Below are 15,471 nucleotides of genomic sequence, written 5' to 3'. Positions count from 1 at the left end.
TTTTTTTTTTTTCAAAACTGCCTTGCATTGGAGTATGGAGCGCTGTGTAAGTTAATATTCTCCCTCATTTTTTGTATTTTAATCTGCGTTAAAGTCGTCAGAGATTCGTCAACATGTCTTCTGTCGGACAGTACTTGACATCTTACACTCCAGACCTGACCAAATCTTGAACAAAATTGTGATCAGCTTCAGCAGCCACAACAACTGCTTGCTTGCTTCTGCGAGCGCCCCACATTCCGCTTCGGCAGAGGATAACGTAACACAGTTCTGTTTCCTGGCATTACAAGTGATTGTTCCTCTGCTAAGCTTGAATAAAATCCGGAATTTGACATTCTGTCCGACCGAACGCCAGCTCAGTAGACGACGGCGAAACCTTCGATATAGCCCACTCCTCCTAGCTTCAGCTTCAACACTGCGGTATCTTTAAAGTAGCGCAACGCTCGTTTGGCTTTAGTCCAATTAATCTGCGTTGGTCTGGACTCAAAACCTCTGGGAGTTAATGAAATGAACTTTCTCGGAAGTTAATGATTGAGTATTAACTGCGTATGGCTTATTCCTGTACTTGGATGAATTGGTTTCCAGTACGCTAATAATATTGTATGAAACTTTTGTTGAAATTCCTATTGGTGGCATGGCATTTCTTTTTTGTTATTTGCACATATCATTCTGTCTTTCCATTCGTTCGCGTGAAAATATGGTCCAGTGTTATGAGTTATTCTATAAGATGAGAAAAATGACTGAAATTTTTCAGACATGTATTGAGTTTCTATATCAGTTGCTAGGATTGTTCGAATGCTAACGTATAAAAATGTCTCGCAATTACCAACTTTTTCTCGTATTTTTTAAAAAATTATTTTTCGTCGTTATCAATATTTTACCAACAACACTAAGATTCAATCTGGGATTTCATGCTTGACTCATGTATCTACATTTTAGCTCAACAAGTAGCCAATTTCACTGTAAGATTCAGTTTCTTATTCGTTGCCTCTAATTATGATCAAAAAGTTATTGATTCATAGTGAAATTTTAATCCGCGATTTCTGATTGAAATGTATGTTCTCCCTTCTTTAGGAGCAAGTTCTTCTGTTCTAATTTCTAGTTCCTTCACTTTTAGGGTGTTTTTTGTTGCATCAAATTATGTTTTACTAGCCTTAGCAATTTCGAGTGAAGCAATGGTTTTTCATCGCAGGAATTACAAAGAAACTTACAGCTTAATCATCTTGTTCTTGGTATTGATCTTCATTCATTTCGCAATTTTCATGAGATTGCTAAGTCTCAACTAGTGGCGAAAGAATCAAAAGCTTTTACTTTCTGATACTTTCTGCTGTACAGCATACAGCATTTTCAATTGATATACACGAAACACCCTTCACAGGACCTTTCGTTCTTGTGCTGCACTTATGCGAAACAAAAGTGCAAGACTTTTCCTCATTTCTGTCGGTAGTTTTCATTGCTAGAAGTTAGTTTATTTTCAAGTGATGACCTGTAATAAGACCAAACGTGAAATTGAATTCAAAACAAAGTTGTTTTTGAGGTACACGCAAAAAAAAACCTTACTGTAGAGATGTATTTTCGGTAACCGCCTTTGAAAACGGTTCTGAAACTTTATTAATGAAAATTAACAAATGCTCTATTTTCACTCGCTTCAATCCACTCACTTTTCTCGTCCTTTATAACTATTTCTTCACTTAGATCCTTCTGCTTTCTATCTCACTCGTATTCGGTGTCGCTTGTCTGCTGGTCGTTTCTGTTCTGACCCTTTTACCGTTTCCCTGACGTTCGGCAGATTTAGCCTAATCGCCTAATAAAGCCACCTTTTCCAAAACTGTTCGGTAATATACCTTACTAGCTTCCAACTGCTTCTGATCGCTGCCTTGTGATATGGTTGGTGCTGATGCTGTTGTTGGTTTTTTTGCCGGCTTTTCGCGAATAAGTTGAGAACCGTTGGTCCTAGCTAAAAGTTTTGTATCGGGAGTAGGAAGGGTTCTCCAGAATACAACTTCTTCCCTCATAACTTCATCCCCTCCGACCTGCCACCTCTGAGTTATGGGCGAAAAACACGGATGAAAATCTTTTGAGACGCGAATTCAAATGCCGATCTTATTTGAAGTTTTCGATGGCTTTTTCCATCCCGGTTCTGAACGTTTATTAATGAAAATCACATACCAAAATTTGGTTCATTTTCCGAGGGCAGTTTTCAAATGACAGCCAGTGGTGCGTCCTGTTGAAGGACTTGATCCCCGATTTTGAGTAAATTCGTCATTTCCGCTCTCTTTGGCCGTTAATACCGTCCAAACGGTACCCGTGAGAGCAATGAATAATGGTGCATTTTTGTAAAGCAAGTCAAGCGCTATCGACATTTGTATTCGTGTATGCTTCTGGAGTGGAAAACATCCCCACAATATACATTTGAAGTTGATGCTATCCGGCTATCTCGAAAACTAAGCGTTTTATAGGCAGTTGTATATTTGAATTTTTTTCCATTACACTGCTACACGTGTATTGTTACATGTTTTCAATCTTACACTAAAATACAATAAATAGACATTTATTTCCCTTCAACCCAATCGATAGCGTCAAGTGTATTTCAGTTTAATAAACGCTTGGCGTCCTTCTGACCGTCCTCTTTGGTTAGGCCGCTGGTGAGTCTGACAACACCAGAGGCCAACATCCAGTGGCGCCACGAGGAGGCAGAGGATCGGATTTGGCCACCGTCCATGCATCGGGCTGTTCCTTCACGGCGCCTATTACTGGGGTGACTTACGTCACTTTACGAAAGCTAGAATGAAGAGAGAGAAGAAAAGAAATTAGGTGCTGGTTTAGCAACCAAAACGGTTCCAATCAAAATGAAAATCGTGCTGCATGGAATGTTTGAGCAATCCTCTGCACAGCTCGCTGGGCGTAGTTTTCAACTTCAGACGCAGTGCCTCGTCCGGATCAATTCGCTCCTCAGTACCATACCACGGTAGGCCACCGCGGAGCAAAAACACCAGCATGTAGGTGAGTGACAAAATGTCATCTCGCCTGCACGATGTATACAACAGATGAGCGAACACTGGTGCAAATTCATTCGTTCTGGCGAACGGGAAAACGCATCCTGCGCTATGTATTCCCCCGTGCGTGGGTGCCGATACGGCTCGGCAAAACCGAAATCGATCAAGTGCAGCTTCTTGCGGATCGTTCCGCGACCGCGCAGGACATTGTCCGGCTTCAGGTCGCAGTGAACGTACCCCAGCTCGTCGTGGAACGTTTCCGGCCTGGCGAGCAGTTGCAGCGCTAGCTGCGAAACCGTCTTCAGACCGAAGCGTCCTCCGCACAAGTCCAATAACTCCTGCTGTGATGGCCCCAGGCGCTTCAAAACCAGCACGTCTCGTTTGCGATACGTACCGGCGTCGATGAGTCTGGGCGATCCACGGGCCTTCGGGAGCCGCGCATAAATCCGACGCTCTGTGGCGAGCAGGAACTGCTCCACCTCGTCGTTGGCCATTTTATTCGTTGGCGTTTTATGACCACCGCTTGTTTGGAGCGAGCATGGCTGCCCACCAACACCGTACCGCAGCCACCAGCATCGAATTCGCCCTGAATCCGGATTCTTCACCATCACGGTCTCTGGCGAACTGGACTTGGACGCATGTCCTTCCCTAATCGACATCTTCAATTCGTTTGGCCACCTGCGAAATGTAAACAGGAACAAAAGCGGAATCAATTTCTCGCAAAAACACACAAAAAAACACCGTTAAATGTGGGAGCGAGAAAAAGCACGCCACCTTTCGTTTAAACGTAGTGAGGATATAACTGGATGCATCCTGGGTTGTAAGTACTTTTTACCCTAAGTTTGTTTTAAGTTCAACCATTCATTTTGCCAGGTCTGATTGATGGTATTATCTGCCCAACTTACCATGTTCTCGATAAAGCGTTTTCTTGACTGTTGTTCCGTTTGCGTCCATCATTTACTGCCGTGTCTGCGTCTTCTTTCCCTTTTATTTCTCAAAGGCTTGGAATTCAACGTAGGTTGTTCTTGTAGAGAATGGAAGCTTTTTCAGGATCTGAAAACACGGGTCTTTAGTATTTTCTCGCTCCAGCGCTGCCAATTTGCTGTTGCTTTAATTATGACAAACGCTTCTGCTCAAAATATGCTGCTGTAATTGTTGGAAGCTACTGGTTTTAACGAGTGAAAAATACCGACTGATTTATTCTCTAAATTAACTAAAGCCTACTACACTCCGTTCAAGCTAGCGAGGTTGCTATGATCACAACACTCCTCCTCAATCTCGGCTGGCTCTAAACCAAGTCGTAGGCGCATCTGCTCCATCTTACTCCACTATCATTTGTTCGCTGGGACAATAGTGAATGTCCATTACACCATTTTTCACTGACTCCTTAACAAAATAGTATCTGGTGTCGATGTGGTTCGTCCTGTTACTACCACTGACTGATTTCAGCATTGCTATGCAACTCTGATTGTCTTTATGCACTATTATCGGAGTCGGAACTGGATCATCGATGTCTATTGGCAGTAGTGCAAACAAACAGCGTATTGTATGGTTAGGAACAGAATGAATTTATTTCAGATAGAAAGTTATAACCACAGTGAATCATAGGTTACTATGATTAAAGTTATTCGTTATACAAAATATCGGCATACTATAAACTCATAACAATGTCCTTCAAAAGTTTCATTAATCACATCAACTCGCGGCTGGCTTCAGAGAGTGCCACGTACTCCGCTTCGGTTGACGAAAGTGTGACGCATGGTTGTTTTCGAGCTGCCCAACTGATTGGTCCTCCGAGATGAAACACGAAACCGATATTCGACTTTCGGTCCGTCTTATCACCAACCCAATCAGCATCAATGTACACTTCTAGTGGTCCTTGTGAACCTATTCGCAAATTCCACTCCGCAGTTGACTGAAGATAACGTAGCGTTCTTTTTGCTTCGGTCCAGTCTGCTTCCGTTGGAAAACTCACCTTGCGTCCTAAGATCGAAGCGCTGATGACTATGTCCGGTCTGGTATTCACCGCGACGTACAGACGTCTGCTACCGATGGTATGTAACCCAGTAGCTTCAAGACTTCGGTGATTTTCGTATTCCACATCCTTCCATCTTGCTTTAGACCGTAAAGACTTTTTCTGATTTTCAATACGTCATTTTTAACTCCGTTATGAAAAACTATCGGCTGCTTCATGAAAACGGTTTCCTCTAGTTCTCCATGGAGGTACGCCGTCTTCACGTCTATATGCTTCGCCAGCATTCCTCGTCGAGCGGCGATACTCAATAAAGTCCGAAACGTGGTTTGTTTAACGACTGGCGCAAAAACTTCATGATAATCAATCCCATATTTTTTATTGAATCCTTGCGGTACCAGTCGGGCCTTGTAGCGGATCAGGTTCCCGTTTTCAACCATTTTTTTTTTTCGTAAAAATCCATTTGTTGCCGATAACCTTTTTTGGCGGCAAACAAACTACCTCCCATGTGCAATTTTCCTCATGCGTCTGCAGCTCTTCTTTCATAGCTGCCATCCACTTGTCACGTTCGGGGCTAGCTATTGCTTCTTTGTACGTGCATGGTCCTTCATCGAATTGATTTGCGATGCGTACGGTGTCCTGGTATCGCTCTGGAAGAATACTCTTTGTGGTACGCTCCAATCGTCGAACTGCTGGAACAGAAGCTTCCTCGAAGACGGAATGCTCCTCCTGAACGCCAGATGATTTCAGCTCCTTCTGCGTTCCAGTTGCCTCAAGCTCCAAGATATTTTCAGGACGGATGGTATTGAATTCGACATCGCTCTGGAACTCATCGTTAGATGTTGCTAATTGAAATCATCAAAATTTAAATCGCTGCATTCATCATTATCATGGTCATCATCATTCTCGGAGAACGCAGTAGTTGGAGTCTCGTCATTGCCTATTTCTGGTGCTACAATAACGGGATCATCATCAGCTTTATTAATCGCCGGAGAAGAAAATGGGAAGAAAACGATACTTCCCTGCCAAGGTTTGGTTTCACAAACCTCCCGATGTGTCAGAAAACGACAATCTCTGCTCGTGGTTATCTTGTACGTTTCAGGATCGATGAAACGATAGGCCTTGTGGTGCGAAGAATAGCCCACAAACAATATCTTCTTCGATTTTGCATCCATTTTCGATCGCTTGTTAGATGGAATCCACACGTATGCCCGCGAACCGAACATTTTGAGGTGACTGAGATCAGGCTTCTCTCCAGTCCAGAGCTCAAACGGTGTTTTTGATATGGGTTTCGTCGGTAATCGGTTCTGTAGATATGTGGCCGTGTTCACAGCTTCTGCCCAATACATGTGCAGCAGATGTGCGTCCAGAATCATACAGTGAGCCATTTCCACTAGTGAACGATTCTTTCGCTCCGCTACTCCGTTTTGTTGCGGCGTGTAAGCAGTGGTGAATTGTTGAGTGATGCTCTCTTGACGACAGTATGGGAGCGATTGAAAGACGATGTACACCGTTCTAAGAGTGAACTAAGACTAACTACATTTATTCGATATTCAGTGTAACCACGGTTGCTGTAACCAATGGCTACTTGATTACAACTAAGATATTGCTATAAGCAATCCACCACAATAGAAACGGTCCAGAGCTTCATTCTTATGTTCACCACCTTGATCTGATCGAATCACCTTGGTGCTCTTGCGATCTGATTATTTACAAATCGAACATATTCTGCTATTCGCTCTGTAACCTCCGATTTTTCCTTTAGAAAATAGACTATTGTGTAGCGGGAGAAATCGTCTATCATCGTAAGAAAATAACGACACCTTCCTGGCGATGGTGTTCGCATTGATCCAAACACGTCCGTGTGGATAATTTCTAAAAGCTGCTTGGATCTAATTTTCGATTTCCTTGGAAACGGTAGCCGTGCCATTTTACCCTCTAGGCAACACTCACACGTTACGACATTTTTGCAATCTTCGATACAGATCTTTGTTCCCCAGGCCCCGAATTGCTTCCGGCTTTCGATGCCCAAGAATGCGATGCCAAGTGTGTAAACAATTAGATGTATGGTCACTCACCTTACGTGCAGAATGTGTTGTGCGCAACCTCTACATCCCATCGGACATAATTTTATCAGCGATCACCTTTCTGTCCTTTTGGATGTGGCACCCATCCTGATGAAATATGAACTTGACTCCCTTGGCTGTCAGATTCCTCACCGATATAAGGTTGGATTCGAATTGCGGAACATAGAGTACATCTGTGAGGAGAACAGTGCTGTGTTCACCCTCACGAGTCATCCACGCCATTCTGCACCAACCAATTCCTTCTGTGGTAATCTACTTGCCGTCTGCTAAGGAAACCTTTTGCTTCACTGTGTGGTCCAACGAAACAAAGTAGTCTGGTTTGATGCACATGTGTGATGTTGCACCGGAGTCTATGATCCACACATCACGTCCACAGAATATTTGTGAAGCCGCGAATGTGAATTATGATGCTTCTGATTCCTGACATGCCGTTTTCGCCTTCGGATAGCTGCTTGTGACCTGGTTTTTGGCAAAAGTTGCACAACAAGGTTTTCTTGTGCTTTTCACTACCAGCCTTAAATACGGAAGTCAACGTTACCTTCTCATACTGGTTTCGAAGGGCCTCCCAAGTCTGCTTCGCCGTTTTCGAGTCCTTGATTAGGTTCAACTGACTGTGCTCCAAAAGAAGCCCAATCGTCGCACGAGCTTTCTGGTCTCTGGTTTTCCAAGCTGTGGTGTCTGTTGCAGCACTTGATCCGGGAGCAGCAGCAGTCGATTCGGGGGCAGCAACTGTGTTTGTTCCAATCACGTATTGCTACAAGTCTTCTCGCATCAGCAGAAACTCGACCTTGGTTTTCCACGTTCCGTAATTGCTTCCATTTAGCTTGGCAATTCCTAATCACTCCATCTAGAAACAATCTCAATTTGTTCTGATTAAAAAGATTTTCTGATCGAACGCTAAGCACCTGGGCCTGTTGGAAGCTGCTGGTTTCAACGAGTGGAAAATACCGACTGATTTATTCTCTAAATTAACGTAAGCCTACTACACATCGTTCAAGCTAGGGAGGTTGCTATGATCACAACAGTAATCCGGTAGTTTAATTTAACATGTGTCATTTAATGATATAATTCCACAACCTGCACAATTTCCGGCGACGGATCTATCGGTGTAGATATGATGGCGACTGTGGTATCTATTATTTAGCATTTCCTTAAATATTTTGCTAGCTAATGCCGGTCTGAAATCCCTTTGGATTTTATTTTCAACTCTGGGGATGTTTTGATCCCATAGCCTTTCTCCATTTCGTGATTGTTCTGCAATTTGTAGTAACCGTGCTCAAGTCAGTTTCATGAATGCATTTTTGGCTCTTTCAATGAAGGCTTCAGCTTTTATATCTTCCTCCAAAAGACGGCCAGCAGCTGTAACCAATCTGTGTGTGATGATATGTGAGAAACGAAGCTGGTCGCTTTCACAGATCAGTGATGGAATAGGACTGGTTATAAAGACCCTGATAGAATGCCCCAGAGCAGTATGGTAAAGAGGAGCCAGAGACTTTCGAATTTATGTTGGTTAATGATAGTGTCCATTCTTCTCTTCCATATAGGAAGCTTTTAGAATCCAGGTAAAAACATCTCGATTAGCACAATGTTTTCCGTATCCTAACATTTTTAAGAGGTGCAATCGATTTTCAGTAGTTTGTTTGGTGTCGACATCTTCGACATCAAGATTTGGTGCACAATGAGCAACTAATGATAATTTTGAGTCGAAATGATTCCTATTCAGGCTTTTCCTACATTTGGTATGGCAGTTTTATTGTATTTGATTGGGGATAGTCTTTTTGGGTGACGTTCATGGCAAATATGAAATATTTTACATTTGCCTGGCGATATATCATGTCCCGTTTTAGTTGTCCATTGTTGTAGTGAATTTTGTATTCCGGACTGAAGTTCTTTCCTACATTCGGTTGCAGATTTGGACATGGCTACTAAACCGGGGTAAGGATGCTTGGGGCAAATGACAAGTGCTAGCGGTTCCGTTCGCACGGGAAGTGTATCTTTACTATTGTTTTCGATTAAACCGCCGAACACGTCGAGTTACAGTTGAAATCTCGAACACCGCAATTATCTCAAAAACTAAGCGCCGAAGGAAAAACGTTTACTAAATGTGAAACGTTTCCACTGGCCCGAATTACTTAGAAAGGCATTTTCACCCCTTTCACCCTCTACCGGCTCCACAACAGCGGTGCAAGAGGGGGATGGGGAAAGGATTGTGAATTGAAGGGGGAGTTCGACCCCAAACTCCACTCCTGCATCCTTGCCCTCTATGCACCCTGTATCATACCTGTATCCTGCAGAACTTTTTGCGACAATCGCAAAATTTTTGCGACAATTGCAGAAGTTTTTGCGACAATCGGAGAAGTTTTTGCGATAATTGCAGAACTTTTTGCGACAATCGCAGAAGTTTTTGCGACAATCGCAGAAGTTGTTGCGACAATCGCAGAATTGTTCGCGACAATCGCAGAAGTTTTTGCGTCAATCGCAGAAGTTTTTGCGACGATCGCAGAAGTTTATGCGACAATCACAGAAGTTGTTGCGATAATCGCAGAGCTTTTCGCGGCAATCGCAGAAGTTTATGCGACAATCGCTGAAGTTTTTGCGACAATCGCAGAAGTTTTTGCGTCAATCGCAGAAGTTGTTGCGACAATCGCAGAAGTTTTTGCGACAATCCCAAAAGTTTTTGCGATAATCGCAGAAGTTTTGCGACAATCGCAGAAGTTGTTGCGACAGTCTGAGAAGTTTTCGCGACAATCGCAGATATTCTTGCGACAATCGCAGTAGTGTTCGCGACAATCGCAGAAGTGTTCGCGACAATCACAGAAGTGTTCGCGACAATCGTACACACTTAAAAATATTTCACGACCTCGGTTAAAAAAACTGCCGAAATCCGTCGGCTCTTTCGATTCTTGCTGATATGTCAGTTGAAAAAACCCAGTAGCCGAAAATCAGTCCCATTTAAAACTGAAATATCAGTTAAATAAAAATTTGAATCGAAACTCGGCAACACAAATGCCGAGCACATACGTTAACACTGCTGTCACCGAGATAATCCGTCAAAATAACCGAGAATTCAGCTTTACTAGGGTAACTGTACCAGTTTTCGGCAGGCTAGTGCAGCAGTTTCACAAAAATTGCTCACACATCAATATTTTTCATTATTTTTCTTGAAAGTGTTGTTATTCTGGTTGATAAACTATCATAGTATGTTACAATATTTTTTATTTGCCGTTTCAAAGCCCTTTTTCATAAATATTCGTGAAAATGCAAACATTGATTTTGCTCCTGTTTTCGGCAGTTTGTTCCTATTTTCGGCAGGCTGTGTTCCTATTTTCGGCAGCGCGAATACGGGTCAGAAAATGTTTGTATCAATGTGAATATGTACAAAAAATGTTTAAAGCAATTTAACACTCTTACTTTTCTAAGATTGGTGTTAAAAAGCACTTTAATTATCAATTTTATGTTGCTTATTTTGGCCCGTTTTGACAGCCATTTTGATGCGACGTTTAAACAGAGCAGCCATTGACAGTTTGATGGTTATAGCGTACGGTGCGAACTGGCAAATATTTATTTTTCTCTTAAGTTAGTGCATTGTTTGTCGTAAAATTGGTGATATTTGGTACAAGAAAGGTCATATTATGTTTCGACATACGCATTGTAGTGTTCTGATCAATTTTAAAAGGAATATTCAGCCAAATTCAAAGTGTGTTATTGTTCCGAGTTTCGGCAGGAGCCCACAACATTGAGCTGTCAAAAATGAACATTTACTGTGTACCTATTTTCGGCAGCATTTAAAGTGAAAAATAACCTGTTTATCGTGATTTTAAAATTCCGAACAAGTTAGAATAAATTAAATAAGCATAAAATCTTTAATATATACCACTTTTTCATTGTTTTACTGTTCTGATTCTCTTAATCACAAAACCTGCCGAACGATTGGCTGACAGCAAAGCTGCCGAAAAAAGCACAATTTATTTGATATTTTGGAAAATACGTAATGAAATGGTGTGAAACTTCGTATGTGAATATCAAATAAGTACACTTTCACAACAAAATTGTATTTTGTGAATTTTTTTACCGCATTTGTGCAGAATTTCACGTTTTTAGTTACCCTGCCGAAAATAGGTACACTGCCGAAAACTGGTAGAGTTACCCTACTTGGATTAGCCGAGGCTGGGTATTCTATCTGTCATTCGCCATTCTGCTAATCTCGTGCTAATGAAACGAAAACCTTTCGGAGTGATGTTGTGATGTAAAATAAAAAATGTAAAAAAAAATGAAAATGAGTCTCTCAGCGTGAAAAAACGAGAATCAGTAGCGTGCGATCGAGCACAGGTATGAAGCAGGGTTGGGGCTAGGAAACTCCATCAGCGCACGCAACCGGTGCTCTTCAGAGCGTCGCTCGGAGCAGTCCCTATTTAAGGATCAGATGTGGAAGCTAATCCGGTTGGTTCAACCTTTGCCAGACCGTTCAGACTTTCAGGATTCATTTCCGGTCACCTACACGAGGTAAGTATCAACACTCGATCACATGAAATCTAAAAAGGGTTCACTCAGACTTGTTTCACTCTGCCCGCTTTACAGAACCGTGCCTGTACCAGTGCCCGCTCCTTGTCCGGCTCATTTTCCTGTACCGGTACCACATCCAAACGCTGTGCCCCATCCGGCGGTTGAATCGGCGCCTGTCCCAACGCTTTCCATCACAAAAAAACCCATTTGATACGCAAATAAAATCACTAAAATAAAAATAAAATGTTTTTATATTTAGCCGAAATCTCGATTTGCTCTAACCGAATATCTCGGTTAAACGTAAACGTCAAAACAAAATGACATTAACCGAGATGTCGGCAACAGAAATTTAACCGAGATCTTTGCCGAGATCTCAGTTGTGCAGATCTCGGCAAAAATTAACCGAGATTCGGCAAAATTTCTTAAGAGTGTAGAAGTGTTCGCGACAATCGCAGAAGTGTTCGCGACAAGCGGAGAAGTTTTTGCGACAATCGCAGAAGTTTTTACGACAATCGCAGAAGTTTTTGCGATGATCGCAGAAGTTTTTGCGACAATCGCAGTAGGTGTTGCGACCAGTGTTGTAAACTGTTGACATTTTTTTTACGTTCGCAGTAGGCTGCTGGTCAAAATCATTCATTTGTGTAGTTACCTTCAGTGTCTTAGCGATGACATGACTGTAAAAAAATGTAGTTTGAATGTCAATTGATTTTTTTTCTTAACGAATTGCTTACATGTGTCTTGCATTATTTTGTAAAGCTATTCTAATGAAAAGAAACATTACCAGTTCCTATTATTTAGGTTGTTACGGAACAACATTATTATTCCTTTTAGGTTGTTTAGGAACAAAATTATAAAATATGATTTACATTTTTTTTATTCAGGAATGATGATATACAGTTATTTTATATAATTTTTGTTCTCAAGTTACTGGGCTTTTTTCAACAGAATGTAATCGTAAATCATGGAAGTTGACTTTTTAACAGATTTGTCTGTTAAATTAACATAAAATAGTATATCACCGTCCACACCTGCGCTCCATGGTATGATGCTAAGTCTATGATAGGTAAACAATTGCTAGAATAACCTGGCATTCATAAGCAGATTTTCCTTCTTTTTTTTTGCTCTTAGTTAATTCTTGGCAGATTATTCATATTAAGCTACGACCTTTTCGGACAGTTACTCCTGAATAAAAAATCATACAGTTTTATGATAATTTGATGTATTGTAAATAGTTCACAGTCATGATACGGATATATATGTACAATTATATTTAAAGCTATTGTTGGGACCAAAAGATTGGGTCTGTTTTCCTACGTTGTGTTTTTTATTTTAGCGAAATTGCAGTGCAAAAAGAGGACGATACAAAATTCAGACTTCTTATATACCCTTCTCTAGAACCTGTCGTTCCTGACGGACATAATCCTATCCGTTCCCAACTGACAAAAACCCGCACAACGGTAGCTCCTCATTCCGTTAATTCAAATTATGCATGAATCCTAACATGGCGGCCACCAAAATTGAACAATTTTTAATTCTCAAAAAAATCTCCTATCTCTCTCTCAAAAGGTAAAAGGCATACCTTGGACACTGGTCGTTTGTAGATCCCTTTCGCTGTTCTAACTGTAACTACTCGCACCACGCTGTCTTTCCCTGGATGAGTATCTACTATCCTCGCCATAGACCACTCTCCACTAACCTTATCCTCTTCCTTCAGCGTTACCATACGACCTTTGCTCAGCTGGTGCACTGCCCTATTCTTCTGGTAAGAATTATGCAACTCTCCTATATATTCTACCCGACATCTTCTCCAATGATCTTGAACAATCTGTTGCAACTGATCTTTTAGTTTCAACCTATTCATAGGAACTTCTAACACATTCTGATCGGGTAGTGCTAACAATGACGTTCCTATAAGAAAATGGCCTGGAGTAAGAACATCCAGCTCGCAAGGATCTTCTGATAATGGTGTAAGGGGTCTAGAATTGAGTTGCGCTTCAATTTGGGTCAAAACAGTTACAAAATCTCCAAACGATAGTTGTCGATCGCCCAGCACTTTCCGCATAGTTCTCTTCGCCGCCTTCACCGCTGCCTCCCAAAGTCCGCCGAAATTGGGAGATCTCGGGGGGATGAAGCTCCAAGTTATGCCAAGCTTCACTGCTTCACTCTGAACGATCGCTTTAGCCGACTTGTTTTTCAGCATGCCAAATAGCTCCAACAGTTCCTTCTGCGCGCCTTGAAAGTTCAATCCATTGTCCGAGTACACATGGATCGGTAGCCCGCGCCGAGAAATGAACCGACGAAAAGCCGCGATGAAAGCTCCAGTCGAAAGATCTTCCACCAGCTCGATATGGACAGCTTTGGTGCTAAAACAAACAAAAATAGAAATGTAAGCTTTTAAAGCCGCCGCCTTACGGTGCGTTGGCTTTAGAAACACCGGTCCACAGTAGTCCACTCCGACGAAAGAAAACGGCCTGGATGGTGTTGTCCTCTCAGCCGGAAGTTGTCCCAGAGGCTGCACGATAGGCAAAGGGTCCGCCTTGAAGCATGTCATACAGCTGCGACAAACAGCATTCGCAACCGATTTTCCACTCAGGATCCAAAACTCCTGCCGCACCAAAGCCAGAGTTAGACGGGGACCAGCATGCATCGCCAACTGATGATACGCCTTCACCAGGATTCTAGTGAAGTTCGTCTTAGCAGAGAGAATCATTGGATGCTTCGCACCATACCCGATGGTAGCATGTTTAAGGCGGCCACCAACACGGAGTACACCTTCAGGATCCAAAAACGGTCGCAAGTACTTCAAGCGCGAATTCAAAGACACTTTGTCACCCTTCCGTAACGCCAGCAGTTCATCACCAAATTCTTGCCGCTGCAGAATTCTCACCAACAGTTTCACCGCATCACGAAATTCCTTATTAGAACACTCTCCTTGATCGTGTTCCTTTCCAAGACGTATTTTCACAAATCGGGAACAGTAGGCAGCAACACGAACTGTTTTCCAGTATGAAGAAAACTTATCCAGCAAAAAATGCGGTTCGAACACCTTTTCCGTCGCACTTAACAACACAATTTTCTTCCGCTCTTGTAACGCTTCTTCAGGATCAGCCAATACTGTCGCACGATTCCACTGCTCTTCATGCATAGATAGCCAAGAAGGCCCTTTAAACCAACACGAATGTGCTGCAAACTCTTGAGGTAGTAATCCTCTAGAAACAATGTCAGCAGGATTTTCTGAACCCTTTACATGGAGCCACGGAAAACCCTTACACGTTTCCTGCACTTCAGCCACTCTGTTTGCTACAAAGGTAGCCCAAACATAAGATGGAGATCGGAGCCAACACAATACCACAGTGGAATCCGTCCAGAAAAAACACGGAATTTCCGGTTCCTTGAAGGCCCTGTAAACCGATTTCCACAACTTTGCTGCTAGCAAAGTACCACACAGCTCGAGTTTCGCTAAACTCACACGTTTCAACGGTGCTACTTTGGATTTAGCTGCCACCAAAGACACCTTCACACAACCACTATCATCCACCGATCGAACATAAAGGCACGCACCATAAGCCCTTTCCGACGCATCCGAGAAACAATGCAGTTGGAGTTTGCACTTTCCAGGCAAAAGCACAAATCGCGGAACACGTATACACTGCATACACGACAATTGCTCCACAAAAGATTTCCATTTGATCTCGATCTCTTTGTTAACCGGTTCGTCCCAACTCGTTGTTGAGATCCACAACTGCTGCAACAGAATCTTATCCCATACTATCACAGGCGCAATGATTCCCAACGGATCAAAGAGACGCGCAATTTGCGAACAAATTGTTCTTCTTGTAAGAAATTCATTTTCTTCCGGTTGCCTGATCTCTACACTTATGTCATCTGAGCACGGTCGCCACAACAAACCCAAGGT

General features: G+C 42.4%; 1 protein-coding gene across 1 annotated transcript; it reads left to right on the top strand.

The window, feature by feature from the left end:
* The first annotated feature begins 11,291 nt into the window (after positions 1-11,291).
* LOC121590543 (myrosinase-binding protein 2-like) lies at positions 11,292-11,940 on the top strand. The gene is made up of 2 exons (XM_041910318.1): positions 11,292-11,555; positions 11,631-11,940. Exons 1-2 carry the CDS (start codon positions 11,476-11,478, stop codon positions 11,764-11,766), a joined length of 216 nt encoding a protein of 71 aa, XP_041766252.1. The 5' UTR covers positions 11,292-11,475; the 3' UTR covers positions 11,767-11,940.
* The last annotated feature ends 3,531 nt before the right edge of the window (positions 11,941-15,471 follow it).

This window comes from Anopheles merus, chromosome 2R (genome assembly GCF_017562075.2).
Source record: "Anopheles merus strain MAF chromosome 2R, AmerM5.1, whole genome shotgun sequence".
Lineage (NCBI taxonomy): Eukaryota > Metazoa > Arthropoda > Insecta > Diptera > Culicidae > Anopheles > Anopheles merus.
Note: the sequence above shows the minus strand (reverse complement) of the source record. Positions and strands in the feature narration are given on the sequence as shown.

What these genes read in the sequence shown, in the direction of transcription:
- LOC121590543 (XM_041910318.1), top strand. Translation starts at nt 11,476, where the DNA reads ATGTGGAAGCTAATCCGGTTGGTTCAACCTTTGCCAGACCGTTCAGAC. An exon ending in TTTCCGGTCACCTACACGAG is followed by an intron (nt 11,556 to 11,630) that starts GTAAGTATCAAC and finishes CCCGCTTTACAG; the next exon opens with AACCGTGCCTGTACCAGTGC.